At 37.0% G+C, this 19965-nt stretch overlaps 1 protein-coding gene across 1 annotated transcript in view; it reads right to left on the bottom strand.

The window, feature by feature from the left end:
- The window catches only part of STAP1 (signal transducing adaptor family member 1), a 40753-nt gene extending 27511 nt beyond the window's left edge, over positions 1-13242 (bottom strand). Inside the window, exons 1-2 of the mRNA XM_035293633.3 lie at positions 13031-13242; positions 2317-2388 (exon numbers count right to left, since the gene is read on the bottom strand). Coding sequence (XP_035149524.1) covers positions 2317-2388; positions 13031-13150 — 192 coding nt within the window. The 5' untranslated portion in view covers positions 13151-13242. The remainder of the gene's footprint in view (positions 1-2316; positions 2389-13030) is intronic.
- Between the last annotated feature and the right edge of the window lie 6723 nt (positions 13243-19965).

Genomic DNA, 19965 nt, shown 5'->3' on the forward strand with positions numbered 1-19965 from the left:
AGAGGCTTAAAGGTCATCTGCCTAACCTTGCTGCCATCTGATGGCATCTCTGCCAGGGTATCCTTTCATTAGTCATCCAGCCTGTGTTCAAACATCCCTAACACGGAACTCCTGCCTCCTGAGCACTTCTGCCTACTAGCAAGTTTTTCTTGTATTAAGCCACAACTTTTCTCCAATTTTCATCCATTGCTCCTAATCTCTTCTTTCTGGAATAACACAAAACAAATTCAGTGACCCTTTCACATGACTTCCTGACAGCCTTTCAAATATGTAAAGGCAGCTTTAAATTCTTCCCTGTTGTAAGATAAAAATCTACACTCTCACCTTGTCTATCTTAGTGCTTTCTTCTAAGACTACCACTCAAAAATGTTCCCAAAAGGTCTGTATATTCTTTTAACAAAATTGGTGGATGGGCAATTCTGAGTCATTTCATGATAACAATCTTCTCATGGCATTTTGATGAAGAAGCCTAGTTTAGGAGCAAGACCTGGATTGTACCTTTCATATTACCTCTCTGACCTTGTACAATTTCTTAATCTTTAAACTTCACTAATATCATCTATAAAGCTGGGGTTAAAATAGCAGCCATTCTGTAGAGTTGTAAGAAACTTAAATTAGATAATGTATGTAAAATGCCTGAATGCTATGTGCCAGCTACTCTCTTAGATCCTTACATGTACTATCTTATTTAGTTATTTTGAGAACCTTATAAAATGGACTACTATTTTTATTCTTATTTTAGAGATTTGAAGACTGTGTTGGAGATCTTTCGTTTGCTCTTTTAGATTCACTTTTATTCCTTCACCACCCAACACTACACCAGGAGAGACACCTGTATGGATAGCATCAAGGAGCTCCGTACCCTTTGAGTTCCTGGAACGGTGGCAGGAGATCAGAAGACTGAAGCCAAGTATTTATTACCCAACACAGTTGCTCCCTCAATCGAGGATCATACTCTCCTCAAGGATCATACACTCCCACTCTTTCCTCTCAGTCCTAGGTGTGGTAATGGACATTGTTATTCGCCTCAGGGTTCTGTACTATCTTTTGTAATTTTCCTACACTCTGTTGACTACTTTGCATATTTATTAAAGCTTTATTAAATTCTCGTCAAATTGCCCAATTTGAGATGTCTTTTGTCTCCTACCAGTTCCCTATCTGTTAACACTGAGACACAGATCAGATAACTAGTTCAAGATTCCACAGCTAACAGTGGCAGGGCTAGGACAAACACCCAGGCAGGCTGTCCCAAGAGACCAGGCTCTCGATTACTAAGCTTTACTGCCTCTTTCCATGTAGTAAGTGAGCAATAACTGTAAGCTCTCTCATTTATAGTGCATTAGAAAAGGTTAAAATGAAAGCTTTTACATTTACTGAAATCAGTGGGAAATTGGAATGCACAAAAGAAATTAATTTTGTAAAATTTTTTATGGTATTTGAAAACACTCTATAAATTTTGTCTATCCAGGACTCTGGTAAAGATGACTATTTTAAGTTTGTTTTTTATTTGTTTCTCCTCAGTGGTTTCAGCCTGGTTTGCCACTAATGGCACTGAAATGATTTTACGTGGAATACATTATAGAGATTATTTTTCTGTCCCTTTCATTAGATGTTAGCTTCTAATAATGCAGTACTAAGAAGTGTGAGATACTATATACAGATCCAGAATGTTTATATTTAGTCAAGTTACTGGCTCATAAAACTCCTATAAATAAAGTGTTTCAAAGTAGGTAAGCATTTGCCATTAAAATACTACATCTTATTCCTGGAAGAACTGAAACATACAATCAGAAATTGAAATAAATATGAATTAAGCAAACCTTAGAATCCCTTTATTGTTATTCTCATGTTTAATCCCTTGGAAGTCCTGCTTTGTGGGATATGTCTTGTCTTTTTAGAAAAGTTAAATAGTGGCTTTGTATGCTCTGGAGATTGTTTTGTCCCTTTCCAATTATAACTGCTTGCTACAGCAGATAAAAAGTGTGAGAAATTGAAGCTATCACATGATATTAAGCAATATATGTGCAGATGTCATGTTAAATTTTTTCACTTTTTAGCTAAGTTTAGTTATTAGAATCAGAAAGAAAAGAATGAAAAGTAAAACACATGAGTCAATATCTTCTTCTGAATTGTCCAAGAAAATTTTTCATTGTTCCTGTAATCATTGACAGCCCCCACACACTTAAACATTTTTGTTTGAACTGATTTTACCAGAGCATCTTTATTCTTGGATGGCAGAAAATCCAAAATGAATAACATTCTATGTGATAAGGGCATACTGGGAAACAATGGAGTTAACTGAACATGTTTACTTACTATTGTACTTTTTTTGTCGGAATAAAAGAAAAGTGTAGTTCCTCTCAACTCTGTCCAGTAATGCTCATACTCCTGTGGGAAAGAAATCATAAGCATTATTTTATTAGTGTATATTCAACTATTTTTCTAATGATATTATCTTTTGTAACTTTCTTAATTGCTTGTATGATATAAGAAGTCTTCTTTATCATGTATAATTTTAACTTTTATCACTTAATTTTACATTTAATTCTTTTCATTTTTTGAGATAGGTTCTGTGGTCTCAAGATGTTGCCCAGGCTGGACTCTCCAAAGAATGGGCTCAAGCAATTCTTCTGCCTCAGCCTCCCCTCCAAGTAGCTGGGACTACAGGCACATGTCACCATGTCTGGCCTCACATTTAACCATCCCTCCCTCCCTCCCTCCCTCTCTCTCTTTTTCTTTCTTTCTTTCCTTCCTTCCTTTTTTTCTTTCTCTCTCTTAGTTTTCTTTCTTTCTTCTCTATTTTCTTTTCTCTTCTTTTTCCTTTTCCTTTTCTTTTTTCAGAGTCTTGCTCTGACACCCATGCTGGAGTGTAGTGGCACAATCATGGCTCACTGCAGCCTTGAACTCCTGGGCTCAAGCAATCCTCCCACTCCAGCCTCCAGAGTAGCCAGGACTACAGGCCCATGTCACCACTTGATTAAATCATTCTCAAATTTATTTTAGTATAACATTTCAGATAAGGATATACAATCATGTGTCACAAAAAGATCTTTTGGTCAGTGACAAACGTCTATGTGACAGTGGTCCTGTAAGATACAGTGGAGCTGAAAAATTCCTATCACCTGTCATAATGTTGTAGCACAATGCATGACTCAGATGTTTGTGATGATGGTGGTAAACAAACCTACTGCCTTGCCAGTCAAACAAAAATATAGGACATATAATTATGTACAGTAAATAATACTTGATAATAATAATGAGTGACTATGTTACTAGTTTATGTACTTACTATATATACTGATTAATCATTGTTTTAGAGTATACTCCTTCTACTTTTAAGAAACATAACTGTGAAGCAGCCTCAAGCACATTCTTGGAGATATTCCTAAAGAGGGCATTGCTATCATAGAGATGACAGCTCCATGCATGTTATTACCCCTAAAGGCCTTCTACTGCGGCTGGGCATGGTGGCTTATGCTGTAATCCCAGTACTTTGGGAGGAAGAGGTGGGCAGATCACTTGAGTCCAGGAGTTCCCGGCCAGCTTGAATAACATAAAAATTAGCCAGACATTGTGGTGTGCACCTGTAATCCCAACTACTCAGGAGGCTGAGGCAGGAGAATCACTTGAACCCAGGAGGCGGAGGTTGCAATGAGCGGAGATCATGCGACTGCACTCCAGCCTCGGCAACAGAGCGAGATTCCATCACGGGAAAGAAAAAAAAAATTGAGACAAGATGAGAAGGTGGAAGACAATAATACTGATAATCTTGACCCTGTGTAGGCCTAGACTATTGTGTGTGTTTGTGTCTTGGTTTTAAACAAGAAGCTTACAAAGAAAAAAAATAAAATATTTTAAAAATAGAAAAAGCTCACAGAATAAAGATATAAAGAAAGAAAATATTTTTGTAAGGCTGTCCATTTTTTTTTTAATTTAAGGTAACTGTTATTACAAAAGAGTCAAAAAGTTAAAAAACTTTATAAAGTAAAATAGTTACAGTAAGCTAAGATGAATTTATTAATGAAGAACAAAAAGTTTTTTATAAACTTAGTGTAGCCTGAGTGTACAGTGTTCATAAAGTCTACAGTAGTACCTGGTGATATTCTAGACCTTCAGATTTACCACTCACTCACTGAGTTACCCAGAGAATCTACCAGTCCTGTAAGCTCCATTTGTGGTAAGTACCCTACACAGGTATACCATTTTTTAATATGATATTTTTACTCTACTTTTTCTATGTTTTGATTTGTTTAAACAAATGCTTATCATTTTGTTACAAATGCCTACAGTATTTAATACAATAAATTGCTATATAGGTTTATAGCCAAAAAGCAATAGGCTGTATCATCTAGCCTAGGTGTGTCATAGGCTATACAATCTATGGTTGCATAAGCATACTCCGTGATGTTCACACAATTATTAAATCACCTAACAATGCATTTCTGAGACTGTATCCCCATTACGAAGTGACTCACGACTGTAATTGGATTTGGGTTTAAGTAGTTCATTTTCCAAAAGTTTCCTCATTGATTTAAGACTATTTATGCTATTTCAGTGAAAGCTTACACATGTCAGATGGTCCAGTGAAGGGCCCAGGGTAGGAAAAACATATAATATCTACCTTCTAGGACAGATTAAAAAATTTAATAAACTAATACATGTAAAGCACTTAGCAAAGCACATGGCTTATAGTTGGGGTTCAATAAATAATATATATTATTGGCATAGATCAAGAAAATGTGAGAAATTGATAATTTAACACCATCAAAGCTGAATTTTAAAATTCAAATCTCATTCATGTGGTAAATATTTAATAATAAATATATTCATATTACTCTGGATTCTATAGATATATAACTTTTTAAGTTTAAAATATTGAAATAACCTAGTCAAACTCCCATTTCATTCAAAGTGAGTTTATTTAAATTAATAGAGTGATTATATTACAAAAGAATAACGAGTTTAAAAATAAAATCCTTCGAAATCTAAAGATTTACCTTCATATGCAGCTTTTTCCAAAAGTGTATATAAAAAAATTCAGTTATTTTAATAAACATGCTAATCATTCCTTCCTTTATGGTTTAACAAGCTGATTTTTTTTACAGCTTATCGAACCATCATGACATGTTGATGATTAATGTAAGAAAGTCATATAAAGGGTTTTCTTTTTTACTATGCATGTGAAGATACATTGTCTTATGATATTTTGTGTCTTCAATATTGAAATATCCTTTATATTTTTTAACCAGTAAAATGTTTGTCACCTCTTGAGAATTTATATATTTATTTTCTCAAACAATTCTCTGGCTTTCAGGAAGCTCGAGGTTAAATTTATTCTGAACTACAATCACCATTTTTTTCTTGTGTTCTTGGTAGAATTCTTTTCTTTGTCTTCATGGCTAATAAGATAATATATTAGTTAGCTTCTTCCATGTAACAAGTCACCCTATAACTTAGCAGACTAAAATAAGCAAATGATTTCTATTTCTCACCGTTCTATGGTTGGCTGATGGCTTTTCTGATCTGGACTTACTTGGCTATGGCTGAATGGTCTAGGGTGGCCTTACTCACTTGTCTAGGGTCGTGACTGGGAAGTCAGGAACAACTGGGAAGGGAGGGTCAACTGGAATCTCACTCCAACCCCAACCACTCTCTTATCCTCCAATCAGCTAGCCTAGACTTGATCACATGCTGGCAGGAGGCTTCCCAGGAACAAGAGAAAGCAAAACCCAATGTGCAAGCTTATTCTAAGCCTCTGCTTGTGTCACATTTATCAATGCATGTCACATAAGCCAATCCAGATTCAAAGGGTAGAAAATTATTGTTTGCTATAAGTTCAATTCTAAACATTAAAATAAAGGTTAGAGAAATAGATTCAGCCTTTTTGTAGGATGAGTAGAAAAGTCACATTTCAAAGAGGGTTACATACAGTAAGACTTGAACATTGGTTGTGTGACTACAGCAATCAACCTCAGGAGCATGTTGGAATTTGGGAACAAGTATCTTTGTTCAAGCCCTGCTATGTTTTCACTCTATCCTCCCCCCAGGTAAGAACTGGTCATAACACGTAATGAACCTGCTGATGCCTCTTGAACCAAGAACAAATTACCATAGAAAAGAACAATTCAAAAGGGCAGATTATTGGAGAATCAGACAATAAATGGTCCTCAAAGGAGTAATTATAAAACCAGGCAAAGACATTCTCTCTCTTGTCTGAAATCCAGATGCCCAACATATACTTGACACATCTCAGAGTCAAGCAGTTTAACAGGACAATAAAACACATCTTAACTTCAACCCCATCCAAAGTCTTTTCTTTACTTCTTTTTATATAGGATGCAAAGTGTTTTTCCTATAACAGCATCACTTTACCTGTCTTTCTATTACCATCTTATACTTTACAATCTATTAATCTATTTTTTTTTTCTGACAGAAACCTCACTCACTCTGTTACCCAGGCTAGACTGTAGTGATATGATCTTGACTCACTGCAACCTGCATCCCTCTGGGTTCAAGTGATTCTACTATCTCAGCCTCCCCAAGTAGCAAGGACTACAAGCATATGCCATCATGTCCAGCTAATTTTTCTATTTTTAGTAGAGACAGGGTTTCATCATGTTGGCCAGGCTGGTCTCAAAAGCCTGAGCCTAAGTGATCTGCCCACTTAGGTCTCCCAAAGTACTGAGATTACAGGTGTGAGCCACCAAGTCCAGCCTACTTTCTAATCTATTCTGCACAGTGCTGCCAACGTGGTTTATCTGCTTTGCAAAGGGTAGGACTGAGTATCTAATGGGTGTTTTTGGGAGCAGCATGCTCAGATCAGCCCTTTCCTGTCCTCTCTCAGCTCGGTCTACCAGGAGATAGCGGGTGTACTGCTCTGTTCCCTGCCATATGGCAAAGGGCCTCCAAGAGGGTCATGCTTGTGGCTCTTAATCTGAGTCAATGACTTGATGTAGCTGAAGCTACCTAAATCTGGAGTAAAATATTAGAAAAATTTTGGACTTAAATCTAAACTCCATATTGATAATTTATCAATAATAAAAGTAACTAACTGATCTTCATGCGATTTCTGTGTCCGGTTGGTTTCAAACTTGGGAGAAGAAAAATTCTAATAAAAGAGTACAAAAATGTAAAATGGGGAAAAAGGGCCAGGTGCAGTGGCTCACGCCTACCATCTCAGCACTTTGGGAGGCTGAGGCAAACAGATCACCTGAGGTCAGAAGTTCAAGACCAGCCTGGCCAACATGGTGAAACCCCATTTCTAATAAAAAGTAGAAAATTAGCCAGGAGTGGTGGGAGCACCTATAATCCCAGGTACTTGGGAGGCTGAGACAGGAGAATCTCTCGAACCAAGGGGTGGAGGTTGCAGTGAGCAGAGATCACACTCTAGCCTGGGCGACAGACCAAGACTCTGTCTCGAGGGGAGAAGGAGACAGTGGGGGATAGGGAAAGAGAAGTGAGTGTGACTGCCCGTGGAGCTTCTTAGTAGAGACAGGATTTCACCTTGTTGTCCAGGCTGGTCTAGAATTCCTGATCTCAAGTGATCTGCCCACCTTGGCCTCCCAAAGTGTCATTTGTGTAATTTTACTAAAGTATGACTTCTAAGATGTAGTCCAACTCCAGGATTGTATGATTCCTGGAGAAAAAACATACAAGAGAAAGCCCTGAAGTAAAGGCCTACCACTCTGTTCATCTTCTTAATCAGCCTCGTAAGTACAGCATTACCCTGCCATGAGGTAGAAAAACTAGTAATGGCTGGGCACAGTGGCTCACGCCTGTAATCCCAGCACTTTGGGAGGCCGAGGCAGGTGGATCATGAGGCCAAGAGATTGAGACCATCCTGGTCAACATGGTGAAACCCCGTCTCTACTAAAAATACAAAAAATTAGCTGGGCACGGTGGCACATGCCTGTAATCCCAGCTACTCAGGAGGCTGAGGCAGGAGAATTGCCTGAACCCAGGAGGCGGAGGTTGCGGTGAGCCGAGATCGTGCCATTGCACTCCAGCCTGGGTAACAAGAGCAAAACTCCGTCTCAAAAAAAAAAAAAAGAAAAAGAAAAAGAAAAACTAATATTACTGATAGCCAAAAAATTTTTATTGAATTACCTCTGTATGTACATGCAGACCTCCTCTGTACTACTGAGAAAAACTATAGAGGTGTTCTGCCTCAAAAAAAAAATGATATGAATTGGGTAGAGTTAAGGGAAAAATGCGAGTTTTATGGGTAAGGAAACATATATACTTGTGGAAAGCATTAAATGTTTATTAAATGGGGGAAAAAGAAAGTATAAAGGCACCGAGATGAAAGCAAAGGAAAAGTAAGGTTCCAAATAGCATTAGACTCTGTGAACTGCAACCACAGCTGCAAACCTAAGGCTAGACCAAACTTGTATTCAGTATGCAAAGACTTATGGGTCACAGTCTTGATTTTGTTTCTAATAAGATGTAATAAATACATGTATAATCTGAGTCATTTATGAATATCAATCTCAATAGACAACACCTAGGTACCTATTCATATCTAGAGAAATACTCAAAAATTTAAAAAATTAAGTTTGAAGGACACATTTTGGATGAAATACATTGGAATGAAGTACAATTTTAAAATTTTTAATAAAAAATAAAAATCACTGACATAAGAGGCCAAAATAAGACTTCTCAATTTATCACTAGCTTAACTAGGAAACCTACAATCAAGTGGAATTAAAACATGAGTTTGAGGAGCAGAATATTCAAGTGCATCACAATAGAATCCAAGCTAGGCTCCTTAATAGATAAGGAACCTTGAGTAACCTCTGTAGCCAGAACTCACTCATTCGTTTATTTGAGGTTGCTTATTTGTTTGTTTTAGAGAGACAGGGTCTCGCTCTGTGGCTTAGGCTGGGGTGCAGGGTGCAATCATAGCTCATTGCAGCCTCGAACACCTGGACTCAAGTGATCCTCCCATGTCAGCCCCCTGAGTAGTTGGTACTACAGGGTGTCCCACCATGCAGGGCTAATTTTTTATTTTGTAGAAATGGGGTTTCACTATGTTGTCTAGGCTGATCTCCAACCAACTCTGGCCTCAAGCAATTCCACTGCCTTGGCTTCAATAAGAGCTGGGATTACAAGCATAAGCCACCATGCCCTACCTACTCACTCATTTGTGAATGAATAAAATAATTTCTACCCAGAAGAGTTACTATAAGAATCAGAATGATACAACACTAGGAAACTAGAATGGTATTCATAATATCTCAAAAGATTGTATTCATTATTATATAGTCTACTTAGTCATCGAAGCAACCTATTCAGTTATGCAAGAGTGTAATTATTCTTTATAGAAAAAAGAGAACAGATTTAAAAACGTAAAAGAATAGCCCAAATTCTAGAATTGGACTGATACTTTTATCTCTTAACTCTCTAGTCCTCTTTTCTCATTAATATAACTAGCAAAAATGAATTAAAATGCAAACTCCAGTTAAGTTTCTCTCTACCCTCTCCCCAATAAAAAACTCTCATTTTTTTTTTTTTTTTTTTGTGAGCAAGTAAAGTACATTTACCTAAGGAATAATGTTGCATAGGGGCCTCCAAAATGGGTTGCATAAATTCCAAAGGTGTGTGAGATGATCAATCGGGAAAGAAAATTTTAGAATATTTAATTATATTTTATTTCCTCTTTCTTAATTCATTTTTTTATATATTTGAAATAATTTACATGGAGCAATAGTATGGGAATATATATATTTATAATTTCTAAGTGAATTAATATTCTCATATTAGGCATCTGTGCTCAAAATGTTTTCCTGAAAGGAATGTGCTATTTTAAAAACTTGAAGAAGATTACTGCCATAAGAACTGTGTGTAAGCTTTTCTTTATTTTTCTTTTTTCTTTTTTTTTGATATGGAGTCTTGCTCTGTCACCCACACTGGAGTGCAGTGACCCTATCTTGGCTCACTGCAACTTCCGCCTCCAGGTTTAAAGCAATTCACCTGCCTCAGCTTCCCAAGTAGTTGGGATTACAGGCATGTGGCACCATGCCCAGTTAATTATTGTGTTTTCAGTAGAGATAGGGTTTTGCTAAATGAATTAGAGGGGGTAGATTAGTTAGAGAAATACTATTTTGATATAGTTATGATGACCACATGCTTATGTTCAGGTTAATAAGACGTACCACACACACTGTTTTTTTAACTTTAACACATCACAAATTGAAGGAATTATGAGATGTTGCCCAAACTCTCTCTTAGTTTCAAATGGTCCCAGAAAAAATGAGATTTTTTTTCTGTTTGTAAGAACTGCGATGTCATTGATATTCCATCATGGCATTTAATAGCTTTTATTATCAAATACATCTTCCTATTTAATCCAGAATCCTCATGCTGTGGTTTAAATAAATCTTCCCACATTATCTTTTACATAAAGATTATGTGATTTTCATGGGTTCTTGACCTCAGATTTACAAACCTTCTGGAATTGCATGAAAAGGGGTATAAATGTTGGTACATTTTTTTCTGGGGAAAAGCTCTGTAAATACTTAAAAGTGCTCCATCACAAAAAATGGCTATGTAATGCCTTTATAGACCAGGTTATTTCTCAGTTATATTTTTTCTAATTTAAATGTTCTGAATGACTTTAGCAGAGACCCTACTTTACATTCTGCAGAGCCTCTCAACTTCTTGAAGCTAATCAGCTCTAAAGATGACCTGGCTATATACCTTTGGCTCACCTTCTGTGCAAAGATTCCCTGGCGCTTTGCTGCCAATTGCTTGGAAATTCCACTTATTTTCCTTAGATTTTTCTCAAAGCTTCTATTTTCAAGTCCTCTAATTATCACCAGGCTCGCTCTCCTTTGAGCTGTATTACTTGCAGAACTGACTAATTTTAAGAGTATGATAAGTGATGAAAAAGGAAGAGAATGAATCTAACCTTTAATGTGAGCCAGGTGCTTTGCATAGTTTTCCCTTTAATCCTTGAAACCACCACATAAGTAGGCATTATTTTCATCCTCTTACTCTCTTCTCCCTGACATGCAAGTAGTTCGTGGCCAGGCTCAGTGACCCATGCCTATAATCCTAGCACGTTGGGAGGTCAAGGTGGGCAGATGGCTTGAGCCCAGGAGTTCGAGACCAGCCTGAATAACATGATGAAACCCTGTCTCTATAAACAATACAAAAATTAGCCTGGTGTGGCATGCACCTGTAGTCCCAGCTACTCAGGAGGTGGAGGCAGGAGAATCACCTGAGCCAGAGATGTTGAGGCTGCATGAGCAGTGATTGTACCACTGTGCTCCAGCTTGGGCAATAGAGACACTGTCACACACACACACACACACACACACACACACACACACACACAAATACTTTGCTATAAATTCAAATAGAGACACAAGTTAATTTCATTGGAAATATTTATGCCTATAGTTATTCATTCTGCTTTAAAGAGTGCTTTCTAAGAGAAGGTAAAGAGTAGAAATTTGGTAAGGAAGACAGCACTCCTACTAAATTAAGCCTCTTGAAAATAGGATCTTTGTGGGGTTTTTTTTATATTCCCCAGAAATAAGAGTAATTCTTGGTGCATAGGAGGCATACAATAAATGTTGCTTGAGTGAACAAATTGATTGAACACCTACTGTATCCCAGAATTGTACCGTATGAGGCAAGTAGCAAGTAGTATTCTCTCTTATAGTTGAAGAACAGTCTCAAGGAGATTGAGTAATGTGCACAAGAACACAAGCTGTAAGTGGCAAAACCATCAGATAAAGACACTGTAAAATTCTTACTCCTTTTGATAATGAAACTAATGGCATGCCTTCTTTAAGCATTAAAAAGGAGCGGCTATCATAAACAGTTATTACAAATATTTTGGAAAACATTCAATGAACAACCAAATTTAAATTACAAATTAGAATTTTTTTTTCTCAACACCCTTTTCCTAGCAAAGTGTGACTATCTGGCTTATCTGTGGTGACAAGATTAAATTTACTTTAAAAGCATATAGGATAAACCTAAAAATATTCTAATATAACTGAAAGATAATTTATGTATGTTTAACATTCTGTTATGGACAAATTACCATGTCTTTACTCTCAAATAAATGATCTGATAATATATGTAAGAAACGTGAATATGCTATTATAGATTTTTCATATATATAATTTTTCCATAAGTATTCATGAATCCTCAGAAAACATATTTTATCATCATTAAATATTTCTGCTGACATTTCTGAAACCTTAAAATTTTTCCAGTTTTAGTCAATATAAAATTTCATAAAATTTGACCTAAATTAATGATTTTTTTCTTTAGTAACAGGCAATTTTGGGCTTATTTCTCTAATTAATTTCAAGTCATCCATAATTACTATTTTAAAAGTAATGATTTTAACTAACTATAAGTTTTAATTATTACATTAAAAAAATACAAACTGCTTCATGGATTTTCTTAGAGCAAAGGATTTATGTAACTTACTGTACTTAATACCCAAATAGTACTCTAAAAATTCAAAGTCACTATGTTGAACAGTATTTTTAGAACACATAACTATATATAATATTAAACAGTATGAACTGGGTCATTTTAACAATTTTTGTAGAAGTCATTTTTAATAATTTGATCATTATAAACTTCAAATGACTGAGAACAGGAGCAGGTTTAATTTCAATCATGATATCATTTTATCTTAATTGTACATGCCATCATTGAAGCATAGCAATAAACTGTGGAGAAAATACAAGAAACATTTTATCTCCCAAGCCAATATCTTCTGTGATATTTAAATGAATTCTTTGGAAATTTAGCTTATTGAATTTTTTATATTAGTGCCTTAATATTACAACTTATGTTATTATATATATTATATATACGTATACATATAGGTTTAAGTCATACATTGCATTTAAATTATGAAATATTGGAATTATTTTTCTGAGCTCAAAGAAGAGATGATTTAATTCCAACAGAAACAAGGAGGTCTGAACATATCATATCACCATGAAATAAATATTAAATTAAAACAGAAGTCTTTTAACATTATCATCTATAGACTCACCTGGTATCCTGACCGCTTGACTAATAAAAAACCTTCAAAGTACAAAGGTAGAGCAGTAATCTTTAACCTTTCCTGGAAGATCCTTCGAGGGGCTGGTTTTGGGGGCTTCTTCGCCATCATATCCCTCTCTTTGGTGTGTGGTTTGGTTTCAACTTGATCTCGTCTCAAACAAAATGAAATCTTCCTTGTGTGAGAGGAAGAGGCAACTGTTCAAAGAGGAAGTCCCAAATTGCTTTTTAACCACCAACACTACCACCAACAGGACATACACACACACACACACACACACACACACTCACTTTTTTTTCCATTACTTTTTGTGAGGTAAGAAAGAACAGGTGTAGATTGACTTTCAGAGGGCAATCTCTGGGTAACCTACTTGTGTTTACATTTAAAGTAGCAAAATAAACAGAAGATTAACATCACCTGACAATGAAAGAAACAGGTGTAGAGATTGTGAACTTTAGAGGAGACATCAACACAGTTATTCTTTCTACCTTTGCTTTTCTTTATTGCTGTCCATTTTTATTTGCAGAAGACATGAATAAACTCTACTTCATTAAAAGTTACTTCATAGAATAATTTATTAGTACTATTTCTGTTGATTATTTCAGGGCCAAGTTTTGTGTAAATAAAAAAAAATAATTCTATCTCATGCCTATTTGATGCTTCACTAAATAAAATCACAGTTATGGGAACATGGAATATGAAATTTTTTCTTCTTTCTTTTTCTTTTTTGCCAGTAGGTATTACAAGTACATGAATTTCTAATGAATACTCAATGCTATGTTTTGAATGTGTCCGCCAAAGTTTATGTTCTAGAAACTTAATCCCCAATGAAACAGTGTTTAGAAATGGGACCTTTAGAAGGTGATTAAGTCATAAGGTATCTGCCCTCATGAATGAATTAAAGCCATTATTGAGGGAGTGGGTTTCTTTCTCTTTTTGCAGAAGCAGGGTCTTGCTCTGTTGCTCAGGCTGGAATACACTGGCACAATCATAGCTCATTGCAGGCTTGACTTCTTAGGCTCAAACAATCCTCCCACATCAGCTTCTTGAGCAGCTGGAACTACAAGGCAGGTGCTACCCACCACTCCTAGCTACCTTTTTTATAGAGACAGTATCTCCCTATGCTGCCCAGGTTAGTCTCAAACTCTTAGGCTTAAGTGATTCTCCTGCTGTGGCCTCCCAAAGTTCTGGGATTATAGGTGTAAGCCACTGCACCTTGCCTGGAAGTGGGTTTTTTTTTTTAAATAAAAGCAAGTTTGGCTGGGCACGGTGGCTCACGACTGTAATCCCAGCACTTTGGGAGGCCAAGGCAGGCGGATCACGAGGTCAGGAGATCAAGACCATCTTGACTAACATGGTGAAAACCCGTCTCTGCTAAAATACCAAAAATTAGCCGGGCGTGGTGGCGCATCTGTAGTTCCAGCTACTCGGAGGCTAAGGCAGGGGAGTCGCTTGAACCACGAGGCAGAGGTTGCAGTGAGCCGAGATAGCACCACTAAAAAAAAAAAAAAAAAAAAAAAAAGCATGTTTGTCACTTTCTCGCATGCTATCACCCTCTCTTGCTCTTCTACTTTCTACCATGGAATAATGGCACATGAAGGTCCTCATCAGATGCTGGCCATGCTCTATGACTTCCATCCTCATACTTGAGCCAAATACATTTCTGCTCATCAGAGGATTTTTTTTTTTTTTTTTTTTGAGACAAAGTCTCCCTGTGTCCTCCAGGCTGGAGTGCAGTGGTGCCATCTTGGCTCACTGTAACCTCTGCCTCCTGAGTTCAAGTGAGTGTCATGCGTCAGCCACCTGAGTAGCTAGGATTACAGTACTGTGTCACAAAGTCTTGCTAATTTTTGTATTTTTAGTAGAGATGGGGTTTCACCATATTGGCCAGACTGGTCTTCAACTCCTGGCTTCAAGAAATTTGCCTATCTCAGCCTCCCAAATTGCTCCATACCTGGTCTCATTGGAGAATTCTTATTTGTGGTGTCAACAGCACATCATTTCTGCCCTGTGTCTTTGCTTCTAGTTTATCTTCCTATTTTCTCTTACTTTTAGGTGAATGATGGAGCCTCTGGAGAAAAAACAAAACAAAACAAAACAACTCTCACTTTTAGGTACTGTCTGCAAGCTACTATTTGGTATTTTATTGTTTATGAGTTTCTATAGACACTTGAATTTACAAATACATTATATATCATATGCCACATATACTTAATTTAAAATGACCCAAGCTTAGCAAGTAGTATGACAGTTCACCAAAAGATGCTCATTCTATATCATAAGTTACAGCTGAGAAGAAGAGACGAAGGCAGGCACTATAAAAACTATGCTTGATAACTTTCCTGTTTTTTTTTTGTTTTTTTGTTTTTTAATATCACAAAGAACTAAAGCATGTTTCCTGTCGGGAGCCAAAAAAAAAAAAAAAAAGAGAAAAGGAAACAGAGAACTAAAGCACTTTAATGCTCAATGTTTCTAATGCTTTGAATTACATTGTGCTAAATAAGTATTAGTTTTACTTTTTTTTTCATTTCCCTATACATTTATAACTGACAGTAAGAGATAAGTTAATATTTTGATAATTTTTTTTGAGACAGCGTCTTGCTCTGTTACCCAAGCTGGAGTACAGTGGCATGATCTCAGCTCTCTGTAGCCTCTGCCTCTCAGTTACAAGCAATTCTCCTGCCTAAGACTCCCAAGTAGCTGGGATTCAGGCACCTACCACCACGCCTGGCTAATTTTGTATTTTTAGTAGAGATGGGATTTCGCCATGTTGGCCTGGCTGGTATCAAACTCCTGACCTCAGGTGATCCACCTGCCTTGGCCTCCCAAAGTGCTGGAATTGCAAGTGTGAGCCACCATGCCTGGCCGATAAATTTTTTTAAAGGTCATAAAACAATCAGAAGTTTTGCATGGTTTCAGCTTACATGGTCTTTTTAAGGGTCCTGCGCTACTTTGCAAAGCAATGACTGTCTGAAATTTAAAAATCATACCCTACATTACTTGCCAATTTTCACTCAAGGTAATTTAAGTCTTCACAAGGGTAAAATTATAATGCAGAACCATTTTATTAAACTTTTGAAAATCTTATACAGCACTTTACAGTTTGGAAGTTTATACAGCACTTTACAATTAAAAACTCATTGTGGACCTCAACAACTAATAGCATTGTAAAACTGTTCTTGTAAACATTGCTGCCACCTACCTGCACATTGCAAGCATATTTTATTAACTTTTGTATTATGGTCTACATAGTATAGATAGCATTTCTATTCAAGGATAATTTTGTCAGAAAAGAATACTTAAATGAATCTCCTTAACAGAGGGACCAATGTTTTGCAGTAAACGTTAAAACAGTAAAAGAAAAAAAATTACATTATAAAATAAAAACCAAAATTATAAGTGTATTTTACCTTAGCAAATATTGTTATAATTGCAACTACGCTACACTTTTTAGAAGAAGTTCATTTCTTATGTCTAATTTTTCTGACAAATGATAGTCATTTGCTAATATTTTCACTTTTGACTTTTGCAAAATAAATAATAAATGTTTTTGCAAAAGTTTTTAGAACTTCAGCAATTTTATTAAGGTGAAGTTCCACCATCATTTTACTATGAAAGATTTCAAACATACAGAGAAAGAAACTGAAAGACTAGTGTTAAACACACCAAAGAACTAGGTTCAATAATTGTTAATATTTTCCCATATTTATTTAACTATCTCAATTGCTGTATGATTAACAATTTCAAAGTACTTAAAAATATCACAAGACCATTTACCCCTAAATACTTGGATATGTATATCCTAAGAGTAAGGACATTCGATTACGTAAATATAATCATATTATGTTTACATAGAAGAATTGTAAAGTCTTCTTAGACTTTAATTCTCTAATATCATCTGAAAATAAATTTTCTCTAATAGATAATTATAATATAAAATCTTTAATAGATAACTCTCTAATATCATCTGAAAATTAATTTTTCATCTTCATTTACGGCTTAATGCTCTTTACAGCTACTTTGTTTTGAACTAGACTCTGATCAAAGTTTACACATTGCATTTGGTTTTCATACAGTGCTTTTGAGTCTCTCTCATTTTCTCTTTCTCTCTTTTCATCTCTCTCACAGATTTACTGAGGGATAATTTACTGCAATAGTCACTATTTTGGTCAGATGTGGTGGCTTATGCCTGTAACCCCAGCACTTTGGGAGGTAGAGGCCAGAGGATCACTTGAGCCTAAGAGTTCAAGACCAGCTTGGGCAACATAGGAAGATCCCATCTCTACAAAAAAAAATTAAAAAAAATTAGCAGGGTGTGGTTGTGCATGCCTGTAGTCCCAGCTATTCAGGAGGCTGAGGCAGGAGAATCATTTTAGCCCAGGAGGTTGAGCCTGGAGTGGGCCTTGATTGTGTCACTGCAGTCCAGCCTGGGCAACCAAGCAAAACCTTTCTCAAAAAAAAAAATGTCATTTTTTTCAGGTGCACAGTTCTAACTAAGAATTTTGACAAATAGATTCAGTCATATAACTACCATCATAATCAAGACATAGCATATTTTCAGCACTGGAAAAAGTTCCCTCATACTCCTTTATAATCTTTTTCCTCTCCCTCCTCAACCCCTGGTAACCATTGATTTGATTTCTTTTCATACACTCATTGATGTCCACTTCTTTCACTTAGTACAATGCTTTTAAGATTCATCCATATTGTATATCAGTAGTTTGTTTCTATTGCTGAAGAATATTGCACTGCATTGAGGTACTACAATTTGTTTATCCATTCACCAGGACAGATGTGCATGTTAAGCCGTGGGGTGGGAATGAATATGGATTCATTGCTAAGTGATTAGTTCAGTTGCATATATTTTTGTGTGAACACTTAATGGAAGACATTTTGATAATAAACACCCATATCATAATTATTTGATGGAAATCAAAGATCTAAAACAAAATATTCTTAGAAACAGTTTTAAGATTTACAAATTTTAAATCATCTACCTGAAACCATAAGTAACTAAAAGTTTTTTTTTTTTTTTCACTTCCCTTTCAAGCCAAATTTCTGGATACTTTATGTTCCCCATACACACATCTAATTATGTATATGTTAATACTTCCATATTCTGATATGTAAACACTCACACATATGAACATGCACCCCTTAACTAGGTGAGCAGTTGTGAAAGAAAACTTCAAGATTGTCATAGCAGTTCATAAGAAGTAATCTTGATGTATTTTGGGGGGAGATTTATAATGACAAACCTGGGTTTTGAAATAAATATTAATCCCCCCATTAATTAGAGATCCTATTTTAGGATACTAAGACCATAGTGGGGCTACTAAATACTACAAGAAGAACATATGGAAGTAAAGCCTTTATCAGGAAACTGTGGAGTCTGCATAACTGTTTTTATAAGAGGGCTGCTCCATTTTCTTTAGAACAATTCATCCTCAACACTCTTTTTGCCCTGCATTCTACAGCAGCACAAGTCATTGCATTTCAAATTTCTCAAAATAACTGTGAGAGATGCTGTTTCCAGTGGAAGCAGAAGGATATAATTTTACATGTGGGACTTTACATGTATAATTGTGCTTGCTAAAATTTCTTACCCAGAGGCAGAGTGTAGTGATTAAGAGCTCAGTTCTGTAGCTGGCAACTGGAGTGCCTGGGAGACAGATATGCCCATTCAACTGATAAAAAGGGAACTGAAACAGGGAGCCAGGCCAGGAGATTCCCGGGTGGAAAAGTACCATGAGTCTCCAGCATGGCAGTTTCAGCCATGCAGCAGGTCTCTGCATGAGAACTCACACAAATCTGGGTGCCATTTCAACTGGTGACTGGAACACCTGGGAGACATAGTTGTCCGTTCAACTGAAAAAAAAGGGGTCTGAGGCAGGGAGCCAGGTGATCAGGCTCAGCCAGTTCCACCCCAACAAAGATCAGCAATCTGAAACGCTCTAGATTGAGAGTTTCACACCAAGCACAGCTGAACCCAGGACAATCCAGCTCTTGCTTACTCCAGACCCTGCTTGCCTGGGGATCACCTGCAGTGGCTGCAGAATAGTACTGAAGGGTCCAGAGTGGACCTCCAGCAGTCCTACAGCAGAGGGGCCTGACTGTTAGAAGGAAAACTAAGAAGCAGTAATGTCGTCCGCCATTACTGAGGCAGTCTACCATTATCGAGGTAGTCCACCTTCGCTGAGGCTGTCCGCCATTGCCAATGCAGTTTGCCATTACAGAGGTGGGCCGCCATTGCCAAGGCAGTTCTAACTATACCCCTACAAACAGGAGTATAGGGAAGTTCACACAGCAGCTGGGCAGAGCCCATGGCAGCTCAGCAACACCTCTACTGGCAGACTCTGACTAGGCTGCCTCCTCGCTGGGCAGGGCATCCCTGAAATAAGGCAGTAGCACAGCAGGAACTTATAAATAAAGCCCTATCTTCCCGGGACAGAGTACCTGGGGAAAAAAAGGCGGTTATGAGTTCTGCTGCAGCAGACTTAAATGCACCTGCCCAGCAGCTCTAAACGGAACAACAGAGCTCACAGCTCAGCACTTGAGCTCCTCCTATAAAGGACAGACTGTCTCCTTAAGCAGCTCCCCAACCCCCATATATCCAAAGAGTCACCTCATGAAGGAGAGCTCAGACTGACATCTGGCAGGTATCCTTCTGGGACAAAGATAGCAGAAGAAACTGGCAGCAACCCTCACTGTTCTGCAGCCACTGCAGGTGATCCCCGGGCAAGCAGGGTCTGGAGTGGACCTCCAGCAGTCCTACAGCAGAGGGGCCTGACTGTTAGAAGGAAAACTAAGAAACGTAAAGAAATAACTTCATCATCAACAAACAGGACGTCCACTCAGAGACCCCATCTGAAAGTCACCAACTACAAAAATCACAGGTAAATAAATCCACAAAGATGGGAAGAAAC

The sequence above is a fragment of the Callithrix jacchus genome, chromosome 3, assembly GCF_049354715.1.
Source record: "Callithrix jacchus isolate 240 chromosome 3, calJac240_pri, whole genome shotgun sequence".
Lineage (NCBI taxonomy): Eukaryota > Metazoa > Chordata > Mammalia > Primates > Cebidae > Callithrix > Callithrix jacchus.